This window comes from Salmo trutta, unplaced genomic scaffold (genome assembly GCF_901001165.1).
Source record: "Salmo trutta unplaced genomic scaffold, fSalTru1.1, whole genome shotgun sequence".
Taxonomy (NCBI): Eukaryota; Metazoa; Chordata; class Actinopteri; order Salmoniformes; family Salmonidae; genus Salmo; species Salmo trutta.
In genome coordinates, this window is record NW_021823073.1 from 2723186 (window position 1) to 2741044 (window position 17859).

At 47.5% G+C, this 17859-nt stretch overlaps 1 protein-coding gene across 5 annotated transcripts; it reads right to left on the reverse strand.

Annotated features, from left to right (window-relative positions):
* Positions 1-1514: 1514 nt before the first annotated feature.
* LOC115188731 (zinc finger CCCH domain-containing protein 13) lies at positions 1515-17658 on the reverse strand. 5 transcript variants are annotated; one of them, XM_029747496.1, is made up of 20 exons: positions 17491-17658; positions 16708-16860; positions 16442-16551; positions 16136-16250; positions 15883-15994; positions 15579-15712; positions 15429-15467; positions 14927-15291; positions 14546-14722; positions 13946-14274; positions 11093-11623; positions 10261-10539; positions 9334-9856; positions 9018-9130; positions 7140-8507; positions 5738-7021; positions 5428-5574; positions 4946-5146; positions 2489-2652; positions 1515-2273 (listed from the first exon to the last, which is right to left on the reverse strand). In XM_029747496.1, exons 2-20 carry the CDS (start codon positions 16849-16851, stop codon positions 2043-2045), a joined length of 6366 nt encoding a protein of 2121 aa, XP_029603356.1. In that variant the 5' UTR covers positions 16852-16860; positions 17491-17658; the 3' UTR covers positions 1515-2042. The 5 variants fall into 5 exon arrangements, with proteins under 5 accessions (XP_029603356.1, XP_029603354.1, XP_029603353.1 ...); XM_029747494.1 differs by having other exon boundaries at positions 8904-9130; XM_029747493.1 differs by having other exon boundaries at positions 8904-9130; positions 15585-15712; positions 16645-16860.
* Positions 17659-17859: the final 201 nt, after the last annotated feature.

The following is a 17859-nucleotide window of genomic DNA, read 5'->3' on the forward strand; positions in this document are numbered from 1 at the left end:
TAGGGTGGCAACACAGAGATACTAAGTGATTTCAATGAGTCTTTCTCCATTCTGATTGTTTTATACTGTTCAATTCAACTTAAACCCCCAAAAAGTCATTTTCATCAATTTCTGCATTTGAGATCATTTCCACACTGCCAAGTAGGGCTACACGATATGGGCAAGCAATCTGGGCCTTACTTTTAACCAAATGTTGCAATTTGACTTGCATTTAGAGCATAACACTTGGGTTAACTGTTGGAATCATGGAAATATAATGTATATTCTAGTTATATAATAGTGGGCACTATAAAATACAGTGTTGTTTGACATGACAATGAATGAAAATGCCAGGGAGGAGTTATTGAGACAGTGTAGGAACTAAAGTGTTGATAGGTGTTTCCTAGGGGACCCTATAATCTTTGGCTACATTGAATGTTCTTTTTTAGTTACATGAAGTAGCTAACATATTCTTGCTTTGCATTTACATCTAATTTAGAAGATAATGTTGCACAAACATGCTGATTTAGGTCTACACCATCACTGGTATTATCAGGCTGAAAAGCTAATTACGTTTGCTCTTACTAGTACATGTATTAGCTAGCGATTAGCATTAGCGGCTAACAAGAAAAGACAAACTAGCGGTTGTCAGATGTAAGAAACACAAGCTAATAGTGTTGTTATAGAACGCTAGGGGATTTACATTAAGAAGCAAAGTGACAACTGCATCGTTGTCATCAACATTGTTGCATGTGTTGCATAGACCATGCAGACTTAACGTGGTCCTTGAGTGAACGGACCTGGAGGCAGGGCTCGGTCTGTGTGGGAAGCCGCATGGGGAGAGATGACTCAAGTAGCGAACTATAAAAATGGACGTTACACACTGCGTATCACATTTATCAAACCAAACATTCAAATACCGTTGTAGAAGGTAAAGTAAAAACCCAAACCGGTTCATGCATCAATACCAGTATATCGCAAAAAAACGGTACACCGCCCAGCCCTAATTAGACCTACCACCTCAATTCATGTAATCTTTCAACCTGCAAACAGAATACATTAAGAGAATTCAACACTGCTATAGAGAATCATCATAGTTTAAGAGTCAAATCCATCTCCTGATGGGAATATGTTCAGGCCAGCCAGAGTCCTGTTGGTAAGTGTCTAGACTGGAGTGTTGTTAAGGCACAGCAGTCTGAGGGTGTTGACTGAGTTTAACCCAGAGGTCCTAGTAAAGTAGGCCATTGCCAAAGTTGAGTGACCTCAAGAGAAATGTATTCATGTCGGGGTGGAGTAGCCTAGGCAGTACAGTAAACATTCATACAAGTCACTCAGAGATTTGAGTGCGTTTGGCTAGGGTCCATCCCAAATTACACCCTATACAGCATACTACTTTTGACCCGAGCCCAGAAGAGGTGCACTACATAGGGAATAGGGTGCCATCGGGGATGTAGTCAATGTCTCTTGAACAATACACAAATGACATCAAGCAGCACATGGCACTAAGACTCCATACAAAGCAAGGATAAGAGCCATTACAAATGAACAACTAACCACTTTAATGCAGTCTTAATAACCAATGCACAACAAAAGAAACAAAAAACATATAGCAACTTATTATGAAAGGGAGACTTATCACCCCCCGACAACAAATATCCAATCGCACAAAAACAACTGTGTTATTCGGGAAAATGCATGTCTTTCCTGCAGCATTTTCATTTCTAGTTCAAGGTACAGCACATTGTACAAGGCCTCTATCAATCCCTCCATAGGCTAGTATCTCCATTAGTCTCTATGGTAGAAGCAGTACAGTACTTGCGGATCAGATCAGTCTTCCATAATGACAGCACTGCTGACTGACAAGAGTTTCAGCGTTTTGTTAGATTTTTCCTTGTGATTAAAAAGGCTATAACAGGGGGGCGGGGTTTAGCGTTAGGGGGCGGGGTTTAGCGTTAGGGGGCGGGGATTCGGAGCAGGCTTAGTAGTCAGAGCTGATTCAATTTCTGATCACAGGTCAGTTTCATCATGCAGCGTTTGTTTTTACCCATAAGCCCCGCACGCTCTCAGGAGACACACATCTCGGGGGGCTGTGGTGTACCGGGCTTGGCTGCCGGTGAAGCTGCCGGTACCAGCCCCAGTGGCCCCTTGTCGGCCTTCTCTGGGCCTGCTGGGGGCCCCAACGGGGGCTGGTTGCTTCTGGCGGCGGCTACAGTTTTCTTGAAGAGACGCATGCTGAGTTGGAAGAGCTCACTGTCCACCACAGGAACACTGGGGTACATCTGCTTGGTCAGGCCCTGGAGAGAGAGAAAGAGAGTTAGCTTACTATACAGCTTACATGCCATAGGCATTGTGTGTCAAAATATTGCTCCATATATTATAATATACTATCTACATAATCCCAGTCTATTCCTCCATATATCCTACAGTAGAGGGCCATCTTAGTCAATTGGTATATGGTCTAGAATAGTCTATGGTTCTGGGTACAAGTACATTTTCTTGGAGCACTCACCTTTTCGTTCTTGAGGAGCTGCCGTCTGATGGCCATGTCCCTGCGGGCACAGAGGGCCTTACAGCAGGGGCCCAGGTTCCTCAGCAGACCTGCCCTCTCTACCTTCCTGTTCAGAGCTGCCTTGTTCAGAGCACCCAGGTCGTGCTCAAACAGCTTGTCAGCATCTGGAGGAATGGACGGAGAGCTGGGTTACACTCACTGGATGTTTCCAGTGATGAATGGAAGCAACATACAAAAGATGTTTCTATTGCCGCTGCTTAGTGCTTTATCATATGCTAACACCACACTGACTGCTTAGTGCTTTATCATATGCTAACACCACACTGACTGCTTAGTGCTTTATCATATGCTAACACCACACTGACTGCTTAGTGCTTTATCATATGCTAACACCACACTGACTGCTTGGTGCTTTATGATATGCTAACACCATACGGACTGCTTAGTGCTTTATCATATGCTAACACCACACTGACTGCTTAGTGCTTTATCATATGCTAACACCACACGGACTGCTTAGTGCTTTATCATATGCTAACACCACACTGACTGCTTGGTGCTTTATCATATGCTAACACCACACTGACTGCTTGGTGCTTTATCATATGCTAACACCACACTGACTGCTTGGTGCTTTATCATATGCTAACACCACACTGACTGCTTAGTGATTTATCATATGCTAACACCACACTGACTGATAAGTGCTTTATCATATGCTAACACCATACTGACTGCTTAGTGCTTTATCATATGCTAACACCACACTGACTGCTTAGTGCTTTATCATATGCTAACACCACACTGACTGCTTAGTGATTTATCATATGCTAACACCACACTGACTGCTTAGTGCTTTATCATATGCTAACACCACACTGACTGCTTAGTGCTTTATCATATGCTAACACCACACTGACTGCTTTATGATATGCTAACACCACACTGACTGCTTAGTGCTTTATGATATGCTAACACCATACTGACTGCTTAGTGCTTTATCATATGCTAACACCATACTGACTGCTTAGTGCTTTATCATATGCTAACACCACACTGACTGCTTAGTACTTTATCATATGCTAACACCACACTGACTGCTTAGTGCTTTATCATATGCTAACACCACACTGACTGCTTAGTGCTTTATCATATGCTAACACCACACTGACTGCTTAGTACTTTATCATATGCTAACACCACACTGACTGCTTAGTGATTTATCATATGCTAACACCACACTGACTGCTTAGAGCTTTATCATATGCTAACACCACACGGACTGCTTAGTGCTTTATCATATGCTAACACCACACTGACTGCTTAGTGCTTTATCATATGCTAACACCACACTGACTGCTTAGTGATTTATCATATGCTAACACCACACTGACTGCTTGGTGCTTTATCATATGCTAACACCACACTGACTGCTTAGTGATTTATCATATGCTAACACCACACTGACTGCTTGGTGCTTTATCATATGCTAACACCACACTGACTGCTTAGTGCTTTATCATATGCTAACACCACACTGACTGCTTAGTGCTTTATCATATGCTAACACCACACTGACTGCTTAGTGATTTATCATATGCTAACACCACACTGACTGCTTGGTGCTTTATCATATGCTAACACCATACTGACTGCTTAGTGCTTTATCATATGCTAACACCACACGGACTGCTTAGTACTTTATCATATGCTAACACCACACTGACTGCTTAGTGCTTTATCATATGCTAACACCACACTGACTGCTTAGTACTTTATCATATGGTAACACCACACTGACTGCTTAGTGCTTTATCATATGCTAACACCACACTGACTGCTTAGTGATTTATCATATGCTAACACCACACTGACTGCTTACTGCTTTATCATATGCTAACACCACACGGACTGCTTAGTGCTTTATCATATGCTAACACCACACTGACTGCTTAGTGCTTTATCATATGCTAACACCACACTGACTGCTTAGTGATTTATCATATGCTAACACCACACTGACTGCTTGGTGCTTTATCATATGCTAACACCACACTGACTGCTTAGTGATTTATCATATGCTAACACCACACTGACTGCTTGGTGCTTTATCATATGCTAACACCACACTGACTGCTTAGTGCTTTATCATATGCTAACACCACACTGACTGCTTAGTGCTTTATCATATGCTAACACCACACTGACTGCTTAGTGCTTTATCATATGCTAACACCACACTGACTGCTTAGTGCTTTATCATATGCTAACACCACATATGCTCACACAACTGAGCCACGTTCTAAGTATGCATACTTCCATTAAAAGTCTGTGTCTTGTAAAGTAGACAGAGCTGGTATGGATAATGTTTGTCATATTATACATGGTTCTAAAATCCAGTAGGAGAACGATAGAGTACAGTATGTCATACATAGTACTAATATCTCCTCCAATCACCTTTAGGGTCGTCCAGCTCCTTCTTGCAGACCTCCCTGACTCTCTCCAGGAGCTCGGGCCCAGCCAGCCGCTTGGAGACGCCCGCCCTGAGGAGCACTGCCCCTGGGGTGAACCGGAGCAGAGCTGCCCCTGCCGCCCGGGGCTCCTGCTTCTGCTTGGGCATAAGGCTGGACCAGTCCACATCAATCACATCCAGGGGACCTGTAGGAACACAGCACATATGAAGGACTTAGACCACAATAACCAAACAACGATTTAGTTCACAATAATAAAAAAACACAACAGTTTGTCTTTTACCAGTGTCCAACTGCAGACTACACAGGGTTGCCAGGTGTGTGATATTGGGCTAGTTTTGAGCTGGTTTGGAGGAGCCATTGGACCAGAATTTCTCATGACCTGGCAACCCCGCAGGCAAACCATAAGGACTGTGTAGTCCTGTTCTCAGCCAGAAGGACTGTGTAGTCCTGTTCTCAGTATTGTACCTGGCGTCTTCTCTTCTTCCTGCCCATCCTCTCTCTTCTGGGCGCTGTCCGCCAAGATCTCATCCAACTCGTCATCACTGATTGGCTCGTACTCCTCCCCGCCAGACACCACCGACACAGCGTCATCCGCCTTCGCGTCATCTTCGTCTGAGGACAAACAAATAAACTCACTCAATAACCTGCTACCATATCAACACAAACATAGACAAACAGATCTGGGACAAGGCTGTTGTTGCCTGCTCCCATGGTCACTGTCACACCAACAGTTCTGGGATCAGGCTAGTAGTTTGTGATTCTAGATGATCCTTACCGTCAATGCTGTCCTGTTTCTCTGCTTCCTGTATCTCTCCTCCCACAGGGTGATGGCTGTTGCCTGGTTTGTCCTGGTCCATGCCGCTGTGTCCCAAAGCTTCGTGGGGGAGCAGGAGAGAGAACTCAACCCTGTCCGGCCCCCTGATATCTGGTCTCATGTGATCTGGCCTTATGTCCGCTCTTATATCTGGTCCCCCTCTCATATCCCCCCTCATATCGGGTCTCATGTCCCCTCGAATGTCTCCCCTAATATCAGGTCTCATGTCCCCTCGAATGTCTCCCCTCATATCAGGTCTCATGTCCCCTCGAATGTCTCCCCTCATATCAGGTCTCATGTCCCCTCGAATGTCTCCCCTAATATCAGGTCTCATGTCCCCTCGAATGTCTCCCCTCATATCAGGTCTCATGTCCCCCCTCATATCCCCTCGAATGTCTCCCCTCATATCAGGTCTCATGTCCCCTCGAATGTCTCCCCTCATGTCCCCTCGAATGTCTCCCCTCATGTCCCCTCGAATGTCTCCCCTCATATCGGGTCTCATGTCCCCTCGAATGTCTCCCCTAATATCAGGTCTCATGTCTCCCCTCATATCTCCTCTCATATCCCCTCGAATGTCTCCCCTCATATCAGGTCTCATATCTCCTCGAATGTCTCCTCTCATATCTCCTCTCATATCCCCTCGAATGTCTCCCCTCACATCAGGTCTCATATCTCCTCGCATGTCCCCTCTTAAATCTGGTCTGTCTCCCCTCATATCTGGTCTGTCTCCCCTCATGTCCATCCTGTTCTTGGGGTCCCCATGTGGCGGCAGGTCCATCAGCAGCATCCTCTCCCGCTCCCGGTCGTTGCCATGGTCGCCACCGCGGCCAACGCCCCTGTTGCCGCCGCGCTCTCTTTCCCGCTCTCGTTCGTGCTGCTGCAGGAGACCCTCGGGCAGAAGCCTCTCTCTCTCACCCCGCATGTCACGGAGATCACGCTCTCTCATTTGCTCTCTGTTGCCTCCACGCATGAGGAGGGGTTCACGGCCCCTCCCACCCCACTCCCGTGGCCCCTCGGGCTCCCAGTCTCTCTGCTGCCCCTGCTGCTGGAGAGGAGGTAGTGGCCCCGGAGGCCCCTGCTGCTGTCGGAGGTCCTTGCGCTCCCGCTCCCTCTCAAACTGTTCCCGCTCCCTCTCTCTCTCCCTCTCACGCTCTCGGCCGTCGTAGGACCCGGCCCGCGACTGCACCTGCCGCTCTGACTCAGGGGAGCTTCGTCTGGAGCTGTGGCTGCGAGAGTCCTGCCGGTCTGGGAAGGAAAACCACCACAAATTCAATATAAGAGATATAATATCAATCAAATCAAACTAGTAAGGGAGCTCAGTGTTTTCTCAACAAAACCTGTTAATAGTATGTGTCTGGCGTACCTGAGGAGGTGCTGCGACTGGGCTCTCCTCTCCTCAGCTGGTCGATGCGTGACTTCCGCTCCTCTCCCCTCACCACCGGAGGTTCTGTGACAACTGGTCCCCTCTCTCTCTCACCACGCTCCCTCTCTCTTTCCCTGTCTCGCTCCCTTTCTCGTTCCCGGTCTCGGGAGTTGCCCCCCTGGAGCTGGTGTCCTCTCCTGGGTCGGCCTGGTCCTTGGCCCTGCTGAGGGTCCTCTCTGTGGGCTGACTCGTTGGAGGGAGAGCGGAGACGTCTGGATGAGGCCCTGCTCTGGTTGCTTCCCATACTGCTGCTCCTCTTCTGCTCCGGAGGAGGCTTCCTCAGCAGGGGCTGGGACATGAGGGGCTGGGGAGGCAGGGTCTGGAGTAACATAGGAGGGTCCTGGGACAGCAGAGGGGCGATGGGCGGGGGAACAGGCCTCTCCACCCTCTCCCTCTCCTTGCCCCCCCTCGGACCTCCTCTCCTGGGAAGAGCTTCGGTCGGAGTCCTCTCAGTGGGGACTGTGGGGGGTGCCTTAACAGCCGCCGATACACCACCGCGCTCCAGCACATCCTCGTCAGACCAGTCGCTGAAGTTGGCGTCCATTTTGACGGGCTGTGGCAAGGGCTCTGCAACAGAATGTGGCACGGCCCTCTGGGATAGCAGAGCCTCCTTTGGCGCGGGCGGGGGCGTCCGGGGACCCCTCTTGTTCCTCTTGCCCGGGGGAAGATGGGAGGAGCCTGGTTCCTCCTCAGACGCGTCCGACTCGGCGCCACGGGATCGTTTCCTCTTCTTGTCCAGCGCCTTCTTCTTAGGCGCTTTGCGGGGGGAGAGGAGAGGGGGCGGGGGGCCGTCCGAGAGGGCCATGGAGGAGGGGGGCTCTGGGTTGGTGAACCTCTCTGGAGCTCCTGAAACACCTCCTGCCACACCCTCCTCCTTCCTCCCCTTCTTCAGGCCTTTCTTCTGGGACTTAGTCTTCTTCTTGCCCTCCTCATGACCTGACGGGACTGGAGCGTCTCTGTCCTCAGTGACCAGGGCCACGGGCGGCGGGGGAGGGGTGGGCTCCCCACCGTCCCTCTCTTTACCTCTCCTAGAGTCCGAGCCGGAGGCCGAGACAGGGGTATTGCTATCTGAGGGGTGCTCCCCCCGTCTCTCCCCTCCTCTGCCTGCTCCTCCTCTGTCTCCACGGGCGTCGGCCTCCTCGTTCCGGCGGCTCCTCCCCTCCCTCTTGTCCCCGCCTCCACGGCGCTCCTCGTCCTTCCAGCGGCTGGGCTTGGTGTCCTCCGCTACAGAGGTGCTGGGGGGGGAACGCAGGAGGGGCTCCTGGGGCGGGAGTACCACCTGACTCAACAGCCGGTGTTTCTCAACACCTGAACACACACCAAGACGCAGAGGGATTCTGTTAGCACCATACCAGGGTTTATCAACATCATGGAAATGTCAACCAAGGTCAAAGAAACAAAACACCTTTTTATCTTAAAGGGCGCCTTGGCTCGGTCTCAAAGATCTCTGATCGCCTTCTAATAACAATCAAACACCAGCTGTTACTTCTATGTCAGCACGCTGAGTTCCAGTTTGGCTGTATGAAATGTGCTCAACCATTAAAAGGTGTTATCCCCATTACTGAGTGTGCCCTGGGCTCACGTGGAGGGATATTAAAGTGATCAGGCCAAGGCACCCTTTGGGGAGGTGTTAATCCATACGGGACTAGTTTCCTCCAGACAGAACCAGTGCTGTTTGTTTTTCCCATTAAAGAGTGTCCCTACTGTCAAGCACTGGAGGAGGAGGACACACTGGTACTGTGACGGGGAGGATGGTGATTGGGCCAGGGCCAGAGGTGGGGCGGACCTTGGGCTGGCCTCCACCAATCAAACGCTCACTTTTCTCTTCAGGGCTGTTGTATTCCTCGCCGTCTCCTGGGGGGGCGTCCCTTGCTCGCTTGGGAGAGGGGCGAGTCGGGCTGGGTGTGGTCTCTACCCTGTGCCTCTTCCGGCTGCAGATCACACACACATAGAAGAGGGGTTAGAGGTCAGCTGGGTTGTGTTATGTAGGAAAGAAACAGACGGAAACCAACCACAACTAAGGTAAAACGATGCAGTGATTCTAGTTATGAGTCATGGGTTAGTGGTTACCAGGGTTGGGCCTGGAATTGAAATAGAACTGGCCCCAACCCTGGTGGTTACTACTGAGACTTGCCTGGTCTTGCGGTCTTCATGCGAGTCTCGGACAGAGCGGTCGTCCCTTGGTTCATCCCTAGTCCGTTCCCGTCGCTCATCCCTTCCTTTCTCACGTTCCTCCCATTCCCGCTGCCTCTCCCTCTCTCTTTGCTCTCGCTCCCTCTCCCGCTCTCGTTCCCTCTCCCGCTCTCTCTCCTTCCTCTCCCTATCTCGCTCCTCCCTCTCCCGCTCCCTCTCTTCCCTCTCCCGTTCCCTCTCTCGCTCCTTTTCCCTCTCTTTCTCCTTTTCCCTCTCCCTCTCTCGCTCCCGTTCTCGCTCCCTCTCCCGGACCCTCTCCCGCTCTGCCTCCCTCTCCTTCTCTCTCTCTCTTTCCCTCTCCTTCTCTCTTTCCCGTTCCCTCTCTCGCTCCCTCTCTCGGGCTCTGTCCTCTCGTCTGTCCCCTCCTTTTTCCTCTCCTCTGCGTTCATCCCTCCCTCTGGTCTCCTCCCTGTCTGGCTCTTCTCCTCTGGCTGGGTGCCGACCAGGAGAGGATGCTCTTTGGTCTGTTAGAAACAGAGGAAACAGCCAGTTAGTCACAACATCCAACAACAAGGGTTCATTCTCAATGAATCTTTCAAAAAGCATTAGAGAAGAGGGCCTGAGGGACCTTGGATCTTCTTCTCCAGCACGATTGAGGAAGAGACAGGATGCTTTAGGAAGGCTTTCTGTTACATATAACTGTGTTTCTTGTTGTCCTTGCCTCTTGTAGCAGCAGCTGTGTACTTTGTCAGTTGCCTTGTCTAGCTGTGTCCTTTTTGTCTACGTCTCGTTTCTGTTTTAAATCACTCACTACAGAACTTTGAGATTGTTTTTCAATGAAAAGCGTATTATAAATTGTATTTTATTTAACTAGTATTATAGATGAAATGTATTTATTATTAGGGTACGAGGAAGGACCTCTCCTCACCTCTCTCCCTGTTCTCTCTGCGGTCACCACGGTCGGTGTGACCACCTCTACGGTCGTAGGATGAGTCTCTCCCAGTCGCCTGCTCCCCTCCTCTCCTGTCTCCGTCATAACGGTCACGCTCCGCTCCTCCTCTCTCTGCGCCTCCTCTCTCCGCCCCACGGTCGGTGCTCCTCTCCGCACTCTTCTCACGGAAGCCTCCGCCGCTACGTGAGTCCCAACCGTCATGACCACCACTCTCCAGCTGGGAGCCTCGGGCATTCCGGGTGGAGCCTGAGGAGCCTGAGGGAGGAAGGACAGAGTTAGAGTATGCTGAAACAGACAGAGGGGATTGGATTATCTGGCCTGGGATGCCCCGGTGGGAGGAGTTCGCACCAGGTGAATAGTGACTGCATTCGTTTTGGAACCGGACGGCCTCCCAGGGACGAGCCCCTCTCTGGGCTGACAGTGAAACGGGCTCAAAACAAAAGTGACGTAGGCTTCGAACGTGGAGTAATGAGTAGGAATCAGATTATTTTCTCACATGCAAAAGTGAATGCTTTTGATATAAACGCTTTATCTGCCTTCCCAATGAAAACTAATTTTATCAAAAAGAGATTCTGGATGATGCTCCATGCTGCTTTGTTGACAACATGGCTGAGCGGCGCAGATTACTGTTCCATTTGAGAAGGGTGCTCCTCCCTCAGCCATAGACTGGTGCACAGCAGTTCATCTTGATCAAATTCCCTCACTTCCACAAACACCACAGCAACAAACACATTAACAACTGTTACTACAACTGGCCATTAGTAGATTTTACTGGTCATAAGATGTGTGATGTCATGTTTGACCTCACCTTTGTCAGATGCGTCAGCCTCGCGGCCCCTACCCCTGCCAGGTCTCTCAGCTCTACTCTCTGTCCTCGTCTCCCCCCGTACCTCCCCCCTCCCTTCAGTCCTCCCTCCTTCCTCTCGCCCGTGGCCCCTCCCATAGCCCCTCGTCTCCTCCGGGACAGCCTCCTCCTTCCTGTCCGTCTTCTCCCTCTCTCCTCTCTCCCGCTCCCTCTCTTTCTCCTTTTCTCGCTCCCTCTCCCGTTCTCGATCCCGGTCCCTGTACTCCAGAGGGTCTCGTCCGGAGCGTGTTGACGTGGTCTCTGTGGTTCTGGGTTCCCGGGTCGAGTCCTTGGTGTCCCGGTCTCTATCCCTGGTGGGGTCCCTGGAGGTACTGGTGGAGTCTCCTCGTCGGTCGCTGCGCCCGTCACCCCGGCGCTCTCGCCCCTCTTTTGTCTCCCGGTCCTCACGGGCAGCATCACGAGAAGAGCTCGTCTCTGCCACCTCGTAGTCCCGGTCGTCACGGCTACAGTCTTTCTCTCGCTTCCCGCGGCTCTCTGCATGGATGAGACAAAATCACAGGTCTGTGTTATTACAGTGTCCAGTCAAATGACACAATGTAGAGACTGTTTTCATATAAACAAACAGCAACATATAGAAAACCAGTAGTTTATTTAAAGGTGGTGACCACATATAGAAAACCAGTAGTTAATTTAAAGGTGGTGACCACATATAGAAAGCCAGTAGTTTATTTAAAGGTGGTGACCACATATAGAAAGCCAGTAGTTTATTTAAAGGTGGTGACCACATATAGAAAACCAGTAGTTTATTTAAAGGAGGTGACCACATATAGAAAGCCAGTAGTTTATTTAAAGGTGGTGACCACATATAGAAAACCAGTAGTTTATTTAAAGGTGGTGACCACATATAGAAAACCAGTAGTTTATTTAAAGGTGGTGACCACATATAGAAAACCAGTAGTTTATTTAAAGGAGGTGACCACATATAGAAAGCCAGTAGTTTATTTAAAGGAGGTGACCACATATAGAAAACCAGTAGTTTATTTAAAGGTGGTGACCACATATAGAAAACCAGTAGTTTATTTAAAGGTGGTGACCACATATAGAAAGCCAGTAGTTTATTTAAAGGTGGTGACCACATATAGAAAGCCAGTAGTTTATTTAAAGGAGGTGACCACATATAGAAAACCAGTAGTTTATTTAAAGGAGGTGACCACATATAGAAAACCAGTAGTTTATTTAAAGGAGGTGACCACATATAGAAAACCAGTAGTTTATTTAAAGGAGGTGACCACATATAGAAAACCAGTATTTTATTTAAAGGAGGTGACCACATATAGAAAACCAGTAGTTTATTTAAAGGTGGTGACCACATATAGAAAACCAGTAGTTTATTTAAAGGTGGTGACCACATATAGAAAACCAGTAGTTTATTTAAAGGAGGTGACCACATATAGAAAACCAGTAGTTTATTTAAAGGTGGTGACCACATATAGAAAACCAGTAGTTTATTTAAAGGTGGTGACCACATATAGAAAACCAGTAGTTTATTTAAAGGTGGTGACCACATATAGAAAACCAGTCGTTTATTTAAAGGTGGTGACCACATATAGAAAACCAGTAGTTTATTTAAAGGAGGTGACCACATATAGAAAACCAGTAGTTTATTTAAAGGTGGTGACCACATATAGAAAACCAGTAGTTTATTTAAAGGTGGTGACCACATATAGAAAACCAGTAGTTTATTTAAAGGTGGTGACCACATATAGAAAACCAGTAGTTTATTTAAAGGAGGTGACCACATATAGAAAACCAGTAGTTTATTTAAAGGTGGTGACCACATATAGAAAACCAGTAGTTTATTTAAAGGTGGTGACCACATATAGAAAACCAGTAGTTTATTTAAAGGAGGTGACCACATATAGAAAGCCAGTAGTTTATTTAAAGGAGGTGACCACATATAGAAAACCAGTAGTTTATTTAAAGGTGGTGACCACATATAGAAAACCAGTAGTTTATTTAAAGGTGGTGACCACATATAGAAAGCCAGTAGTTTATTTAAAGGTGGTGACCACATATAGAAAGCCAGTAGTTTATTTAAAGGTGGTGACCACATATAGAAAGCCAGTAGTTTATTTAAAGGAGGTGACCACATATAGAAAACCAGTAGTTTATTTAAAGGAGGTGACCACATATAGAAAACCAGTAGTTTATTTAAAGGAGGTGACCACATATAGAAAACCAGTAGTTTATTTAAAGGTGGTGACCACATATAGAAAACCAGTAGTTTATTTAAAGGAGGTGACCACATATAGAAAACCAGTAGTTTATTTAAAGGTGGTGACCACATATAGAAAACCAGTAGTTTATTTAAAGGTGGTGACCACATATAGAAAACCAGTAGTTTATTTAAAGGAGGTGACCACATATAGAAAACCAGTAGTTTATTTAAAGGAGGTGACCACATATAGAAAACCAGTAGTTTATTTAAAGGTGGTGACCACATATAGAAAACCAGTAGTTTATTTAAAGGTGGTGACCACATATAGAAAACCAGTAGTTTATTTAAAGGAGGTGACCACATATAGAAAACCAGTAGTTTATTTAAAGGTGGTGACCACATATAGAAAACCAGTAGTTTATTTAAAGGAGGTGACCACATATAGAAAACCAGTAGTTTATTTAAAGGTGGTGACCACATATAGAAAACCAGTAGTTTATTTAAAGGAGGTGACCACATATAGAAAACCAGTAGTTTATTTAAAGGTGGTGACCACATATAGAAAACCAGTCGTTTATTTAAAGGTGGTGACCACATATAGAAAACGGTCTGTGTTTTATGTTAATGAGTTGCTGTACCGTCTCGACGCTCGTGTCGGTGCTCCTGGGCAGGTGGGCTCCTCCCCCTCTCGCTGCGTCCTCTCTCACGCCCCCGAGAGTGGTTTCGTCCTCCGGGGCTAGTCCTCCTCTGAGGAGAGGAGGTGTCCCGGGAGGCTGCAGGGGAGCGGGAGGAACACCTCTGGCCAGGAGGTGAGGAGGCGGCTGGGGGCTCGCGGTTGTAGGCGGGGGATGCCGAGCGGCGCCGGCGGGGGGAAGGAGAGTGTCTCTGGGCTGAGGAGCCAGAGTGGGAGGAGGGGGAGTGGTGGCGGGGCGGGGTGGGGGTGCGCTTGTGGCGGGGAGGGGGAGACCTGGAAGACCAGGAGAGGACGAGGGGTTATGGTTATTCAGGGAAAGTGACCGTCTTGCTAGTCTGTCTACCATCTACACCAACTCATGAGAATCCTGCTAATAACATGACTGAAAATGATAGTGTTAGGATAGATCTTTAGACCATCGTCTCAGGTTCAGGTGCTGCTGCATATTTCTCCATTTCTGCAAGCCGATGTTTATACTGTCATCTTACTGCTTCTGGCATGACAATGATGTTGTTATCTTCTTAGTGTCTAACAGGCTACTGACCTGTGAGGTGGGGAGGCAGGCGCAAGGGTCTTCTGGGAGGCTACTTTTGGGGAGGTGGACTTGTTCTTCCTGGCTGACGGGGACATCTCTCGGTCTCTGGAAGGAGAGGACACGCTGCCGGAACGTTCCTCAGACATCACTGACCGCTTGGTCTTGTGGGAGCTGTCTGACCGGTCTCTGCAAGAGCCAAGAGAAACTAAAAGTGAGTCCCTTTAATAGTGTATTCAACAACAGTGGTAACAGATGTTTTTAAATGACAGTTGATTTGACTGTTGTTTTGCTTGTTTCCAGTGGGTCTTGTTATGCCTATTCAACCAGGCTGCTAGATCCCTCTACAGCTTGGAGCGGAGCTGGACAAAACATGGCAGTGAACCTCTTTACCTGCGTTTCTCCTTCTTCTCCTTGTGTTTCTCCGCATCTCTCCCTCTCTCCTTTCCCTCCTTGGGCGGCTTCTCCTCACACTTCTCCTTGTTCTTGTGCTTCCCCTTGTGTTTCTTCCCCCCGGCTGCCACGACAGGGTTCACCAGCGGCAGCACCGGAGGAGGAGGGCTGGGGGTGCGGGGACCTTTCTTCTTCCCGTGGCCCCCCTTGGAAGATCTGGCCGTGGCGGACGCAGAGGACGACACAGAGGTCTTCTTCTCCTTCTTCCTAGAACCGGAAGCTTTAGGTCCTTTAGTGTGTTTGGGAGATCCACTGGACTTCCTGGAGGAGGGGGAACCTTTAGAGCTGGAACGCTCCGGGGATGTCTGGAATTAGAATGTGGAATAAAGAAGGCAGAATTGGTTAGCATGGACACTGAAAGGAGAGAAGTCTAAACCAGATACGAGTGTTGATATGGATGGCTCCTGAATGACAATAAGGTTAGGTAGGTATCTCTTCTTACCTTGGATATGATAGTGGTCCTAGTTTTGGTGGTCGGCTCCTAGTGAGAGATTGTAAGTGTAGAAGGTTATAAAACAGATCAACCTCAGTCTTAAATCATGCAAGGTTCTATGAACTATAGTAGATATAGCTACAGTCGATACATGCATACCGGTACCTCCTTCTTGATAACAATGTCCTCTCTTTTCTCCATATTCTCCTGCTCCAACTTCATGAGCTCCCGCTGGATCTTCTGCCTCTTCATCTCTAGGGACAATTCGTAGTCGTAGTCGCCGTTATCCGAGTCTAAAAGACAAACATTACTTAAGGTTACAATATGCAATACAAACAAGGTTTCCCAATAGAGTGAAAAACGGTTCGGCCTTCATTAGTTCTACTTTCATATGTTAATAAGGGCACGTGTTTTCTTTCTTTTCGTCGTGCCTATTGAACACGGCCCTACTTCCAAACCTCACCTTCGCGGTTGGCTTCCCACTCGGTGGTCTCTTCTTCGCTGGCAGGGGTTCTCTCTTTAGTGATTTTTATATCTTCCTTCTCCCTGTGGCGGCCTCGGGACGAGTCTCGCTGCTGCAGAACACAGACAGGTTTACATGGAAGACTCCCATACATGTTGGTCTAATATCTAACTAGTAAAATGGTTGTTCACTGTGTCCTAAATAACAAAAGAAAACAGGAATGAAAGCGAGGTGTGTGTGGAGAGTAACTCACTCTGGCTGTGGGGGACGTAGGCTCCTCTGGGTCTCTCTTTGTAGCATCTGATTCAACATCCTGCCTCTTATTCTTCATCCTCTCTCGCAGATCGCCAGTTGGTCTTTCCGCTGACCTGTTTACACACAAACATATGGTAATCTCAGGCACTGGTTCAGCATAAGACCACTGGCTTATCAAATACAATAAGAGACAGCCATGAGAGAATATTGGGACCGTCTGACTGTGTTGCCCACTTGCATAAAATATCTATTTTTCAGTTGCCTGCATACACGGGTCACAGGCAATTCTCCAAGGCCATCTAACCTGCTAAAAGATCCACTAAATCCTTTGCCTCGTGGCTGAGTTCCATGTGTGTAGCGACAAGTATTGCCGTAACTGCAATTCCCAGTCTTCAACCAATTTCTACAATTAGTCTGAAAGGAAGAAAGCAAGAAAGTGTCATTTCATGAAGCAGAAATAGGGTTTTGCTCTGATGAATCCAAAACTCAAAGATGTTCTTTCTCTACCTTCTCTGGACATGCATGTGATGTATCTGTCAGTGGGTTAGATGCAGGTGTAGAGGTACACACCTCGACAGCATTACTACCAGTGCTGGGGCCGAGTCTTTCAAACACGCTGGGCCGGCGAGACGGGGTGGTGCTGGTCTGGCTACTGCTGCTGTCAGATATGGTTTTAGAATTCTCCACTGTTACCCTCCGCCTTATCTTGGACATTCTGCAGGGCTGCAATGGTAGAATAATATATTAGAAACCTGCATTGGTACATACAGCAATCTTAATATGCACGTTACTGTAAACAACAAAACATTTCAGTTGGTTTGTCAAACAACAAAAATCAGTAGCCTGGTTGACATTTCCATTTGAAACTATTGTAGCAAATTGATGCAAAGAAACATTGGGGATTTTGTGAATCTTTTTACACGCTGATCTGGGGTGTAATTATTCGTCCAAACTAAAAATAGTTTTTAATTGTACAAATTCAGTTAGCTCCCTCCCCGTTTCGTTCCGTTTAAGATGTTTTGCAACAGAATCGGCTTAATGAATACACCAACATCAACGTTTACGCTACCAATCAAGCCCCGATGATGAGTTACATTAGCATATTGATGCTGACTAGTTACTAACACGTTAGTTAACTAATCATTTATGCATATTTTTGCCAGAGATCGTATCTGAACATGCAGTTTGGTAGCTAGCTAGTTAACTTGCGAATGAAAAGGGAACTTTGGATATTTATGATAACGTATTAGCATAAGCTAGCTATGCTCTCTGGGCCCGAGGCCTGTATAAGCCATCCTCATATTCAAAGATCCTGGAAAGCTATTGCACATTACAGTAAAAGAGTTGCCTCACCCAAAATATTAATTCGGTGTCGCATCTATTTTCGTAGGCAATGGGATTCGCTACCTCTTGAAATTACAAGTTGTATTCTTGTATTTCAATGGCAGGGGCTCCCCTATCCGCCTTCATGTTGGCAAAGGGTGCTCGTGTAATGATTGGGTGTGTTTTGGACCGTCGATATCTAACAGTGGAGCCGCAATATAATCTACACGCGCGGGGAACTATGGGATACTGGGTGTCTTCTTTTTTCTTTACACGACTTTGAGCCTGCACGTTTGGACAGAATGGACCTATTATCATATCCATGATTTTCCACAATTTGTGAGAGATTTTTTTGTTGCTGTATTGAAAGTTAAAATAGTTCTAATTTGCTGAGAAATT